General features: G+C 41.7%; 1 protein-coding gene across 4 annotated transcripts in view; it reads left to right on the top strand.

Annotated features, from left to right (window-relative positions):
• LOC107679557 (zinc finger and BTB domain-containing protein 7B-like) overlaps window positions 1-4,214 on the top strand; it is a 30,470-nt gene that overhangs the window by 11,376 nt on the left and 14,880 nt on the right. The window contains exon 1 of one of the 4 annotated variants that reach the window (XM_016475136.1): window positions 2,966-3,444. The exons of 2 other annotated variants lie outside the window; for them this stretch is intronic. In XM_016475136.1, coding sequence (XP_016330622.1) covers window positions 3,382-3,444 — 63 coding nt within the window. In that variant the 5' untranslated portion in view covers window positions 2,966-3,381. Of the gene's footprint in view, window positions 1-2,965; window positions 3,445-3,597; window positions 3,839-4,214 lie in introns of those variants that run through there. One more of the 4 variants, XM_016475140.1, reaches the window with a different exon arrangement.

The raw sequence follows: 4,214 nt of genomic DNA, 5'->3' as shown, positions 1-4,214 counted from the left end.
ATATATATATGAAGAGTTTATTTGCCAAAACAGATAATTTTTTTAATCTAATTTGTATTATGCAACCATGTTTTTATTGTGTCAGTTAGCTGTATTTTTAGTTATTTTTTAATCTAATCAAAATAACCCAGCTGCAGTTTGATTGAGAATGCACAATGAAAAAACATGATTTTTGAAAACTGAGTTTTTGCAAATGAACTCTTCATATACAGTAAGAAAGCTGATTCACTGCGTTTCGTGTCTGAGTGATTCAGGAGTCGTGTGGAGCTCGTCATACTCTCACAGATGAGACTGAGATCTAATCGATTGAATCGTCTGGTGCATTTAGTGCAGAGACACTCAAACCAGAGGCGGCCCACGGTGACCTTTGACCTGAAATGAAAAAACATGATTTTTGAAAACTGAGTTTTTGCAAATGAACTCTTCATATACATGTGTGTGTATATATATATATGTGTGTGTGTGTATATATGTGTGTGTGTATATGAAGGCCCTCAGTCTAGTTAGATTTTTGCCCTTCATCGTGAGGAGTTTCCTCTGATTTAATGTGTTGTGGACTTCTGATATTGTACTGTATGTGATGGTATATGTTTACTTTTTGGACCAAAAGTTGAGTAAGTCTTGATAATATAAGATAAAGGATTAGTTCAGGCAGAAATCATCATTCTGTCATCATTTACTCTCTCTCATGTCATTTAAACCTGCTTGAGTTTCTTTCTTCTGATATTTGAAGAACCAAACAACATTAGACCCCGCTGTCTTTCATTAAATTGACATTTCTTAAAATATCTTCTTTTGTGTTCCACCGAAGAGAGAAAAGAAGGTCCTTTAACCAGCTGTAATTTCATACGTTAATTAAAACAAATTTAAAGCATTTTTTAAATTACTAGCATTTCTGCATTGCTTGTGACGGCAGAACTGAGGACAGTGAATTATTCACATAAATACCAAAATAATCGAAAATATGATTCTTTCTTATTTATATGACTTTGTCTCATTTTTAGTTCTGTCAAAAAGTGCAAAGCAGAATTTCCCTGATTTTAACTTTTAATTTGTATAAATGTGTTAATGTAAAGTCACTTTTTTGTAAAGAAGGAAAACGTAATTGAAGAGGCATAATAATGAAGTTTCAAGCTATTATTATCTGTCCTCTAAAGAAGCACTTTTTCATTCTGAGATAGAAGGTTGTAGTAATTGACGAATGATGCATTCATGCTGCAGATTATTTGAAGGCATGCTAAATGTCCATTCAGCTCATTTTCCTTTAAACGGGCATAGAGTTCAGTCGTTGTGAATGATTGTATGCGTGTGTAGAGTTATCGTCTGCACGGCTTCTTGATTTGATCAGATTCTCCAGGTTTAAATGCGTCTGCTCTGTTTCTAAGTAAACTGGAAAGTTTCTGGGTGTCTGTCAGAAATGTTTTCTTGCTGGAATGGCAAAAGTTCTTTCTGTAGTAGGTTTTTATTATAAATAACAGAGCAAAATGTGTATATGGTCTGTTAATGCTGTAAGGAGGTGCTGAGTGGCTTTCAGTGGCAATGATTTCACAGAAACCATCGCTGAGAATATTTCCATGTGTAGAGACCGTGCGACTGATCCAGACTTTCATATTTACAGTTTGTGATCATTGTGTGCTACACGGCCGGTTCTGTTCATTATAGAATCTGTGGAGCAATGAATGCGATCCAACTGATCCAGTTTATATTCAGAATAGATTCCATTTAAATTCAGAACAGATCCAGTTAAAACTGAGAACAGAAGCGGTTCAGATTCAGAGCCGTGTGTTTGAGGACGTGATTTAAACACCGTCTGATCCAACAGACATCAATCATAAAGTTCTTGAGCTCTTTCATGCAGTTTTCAGAAAGAAACGAGTGTGTGTAGAAGTGTGATTGTCTCCAGAATGAACGACTGAGACGGTGAGATGAAACCCAAGCTCTGCGGCTCGTGCAGGAGTTCCTGTGACGCGCTTCTCTCCTGCAGCTTCAGCTCCTTCTTTTGTTCTTCTGAACACCACATTTCAATTCTTCTTTCTGTCCTGCTCTGTTTTCACATCTTTCCTCTCCAATCCATGTGCTTCTTAATGTCAAGCACAGCTGTATTTGGTGAGTGTCACGGTCATTTGTTCTAGTCTTTAGTGATTCTTCATTACTTTTTGCTTCATTTAATGTTTTAATTTATTTGTGTATCTGTGGTTATTAAGATGCTTTTTGTGTTGTGAATCTCATGGGGTTGGTGTGCGTGCGTGCGTGTGTGTGAGTGTGTGTGTGTGTTTGTGTGTGTGTGTGTGTGTGTGTGTGTGAGTGTGTGTGTGTGTGTGTGTGTGAGAGAGAGAGTGAGTGTGTGTGAGTGTGTGTGTGTGTGTGTGTGTGAGAGAGAGAGTGAGTGTGTGTGAGTGTGTGTGTGTGTGTGTGTGTGAGAGAGAGAGTGAGTGTGTGTGAGTGTGTGTGTGTGTGTGTGTGTGAGAGAGAGAGTGAGTGTGTGTGAGTGTGTGTGTGTGTGTGTGTGTGAGAGAGAGAGTGAGTGTGTGTGAGTGTGTGTGTGTGTGTGTGTGTGAGAGAGAGAGTGAGTGTGTGTGAGTGTGTGTGTGTGTGTGTGTGTGAGAGAGAGAGTGAGTGTGTGTGAGTGTGTGTGTGTGTGTGTGTGTGAGAGAGAGAGTGAGTGTGTGTGAGTGTGTGTGTGTGTGTGTGTGTGAGAGAGAGAGTGAGTGTGTGTGAGTGTGTGTGTGTGTGTGTGTGTGAGAGAGAGAGTGAGTGTGTGTGAGTGTGTGTGTGTGTGTGTGTGTGAGAGAGAGAGTGAGTGTGTGTGAGTGTGTGTGTGTGTGTGTGTGTGAGAGAGAGAGTGAGTGTGTGTGAGTGAGTGTGTGTGTGTGTGAGAGTGTGTGTGTGTGTGTGTGAGCCTCATCTGGTGTCAGGCTGTTTGTGTTTGATTCTTCACACCTTTGCTAGTTAACCCTAGTTAACACGGCTTGGAAACCATTGAAGTTTCTCCATCTGTCCTTCCCGAACTCAAATGATGATTGGTTGTGATTAATAAACGCGCAGTATTGGACGGAAAATGCAAAAATCCGTCAGACGATCATCCTTCCTGTCGCCGCAGCCGTTGATCCGGACGCAGCTCGCAGCGGAGGGCGAGGGATTTTGTGTTTTCGGAAACTTGCGAGCGTTTCGAAACGAGCTGATACTGATGGGAGCGAGGGGCACGTGGGCGACGGGGGGAGGCGTCTCAAACACCTTTTTCACAAGACAGGAAGACGAAAGGAGAGATAGAAAGAAGAAAGAGAGGAAGAAAGAGGTCCAGATCCCCACCGGAGAGCGTCGAACCCCGACGTTTGTTGAAAGAAGCAGGAGAGACGGCTCAGAGACAGACAGACGGATGCTATGACACAGACAGCGGTGCAGGTTTTGTCGACGGTGCCCTGCTTCACTATGAAGGGCCGAACGGTAGGATCCGGGGCCTTATTAAATGTGACCGCAGAAACACGTGTGTGTGTGTGTGTGTGTGTGTTTGTGAGAAAGTCTTGGGCTTGATGTGTGAGTGAATGAGGCTGAACTGAAGTGGGGCTTGTGGTTCGTTAGTGACTAATCTGCTCCGTCTCATTTGTGTAACATTACCAGAAGCCTTAAGACGCCACACCTGTTCCTGGGAAATCTTGTTCCGTGTGTGTGTGTGTGTGTGTGTGTGTGTTTTGGATCAGGTTAATCAGGTGTTGGAGTGTACTGTTGTTAAGCAGCACTCATGGGTTTGGGAGGCCAGTATTATGGGCTGTACGGAGCCACCGGTCGTTAGGGGAAGCGGAGAGGTCGCCGGGGTGTTGGTGGAAAGTTCTGGGCTCAGGTGTGTGTGTGTGTGAGAGTGTGTGTGAGTGAATCTGGGATGTACATGTTAAGCCTAAAGTTTGTCTTGCTTGTGTTTGTGTTCGGGGTCCCAGAGTCGCCAGCGATGGGCCTGTAAAAATAGGCTTCAGATGCTTCAGATGCATTTATTATTTTGCCATAATATTCTGTGAGTATTATAATCATTTTATAATCATTACAACACGCTTGAGTCTTTAACTATTTTATCACGAAGAAGTTTTTGTGACTGTTAATCAGTTTAGTAACGCTGCTTCTGTTTGGGGTCTGTTTGAAAAACACATACAAAAAGACAATAAAACGGTGATATAACATTTGTAGTGTGTTCATTAAAATGTAGGTGTGACTTTTGAATGTGT

The sequence above is a fragment of the Sinocyclocheilus anshuiensis genome, unplaced genomic scaffold (assembly GCF_001515605.1).
Source record: "Sinocyclocheilus anshuiensis isolate Anshui unplaced genomic scaffold, SAMN03320099.WGS_v1.1 scaffold1680, whole genome shotgun sequence".
NCBI classification, from domain to species: Eukaryota; Metazoa; Chordata; class Actinopteri; order Cypriniformes; family Cyprinidae; genus Sinocyclocheilus; species Sinocyclocheilus anshuiensis.
This window is presented reverse-complemented; position numbering and strand designations above follow the sequence as displayed.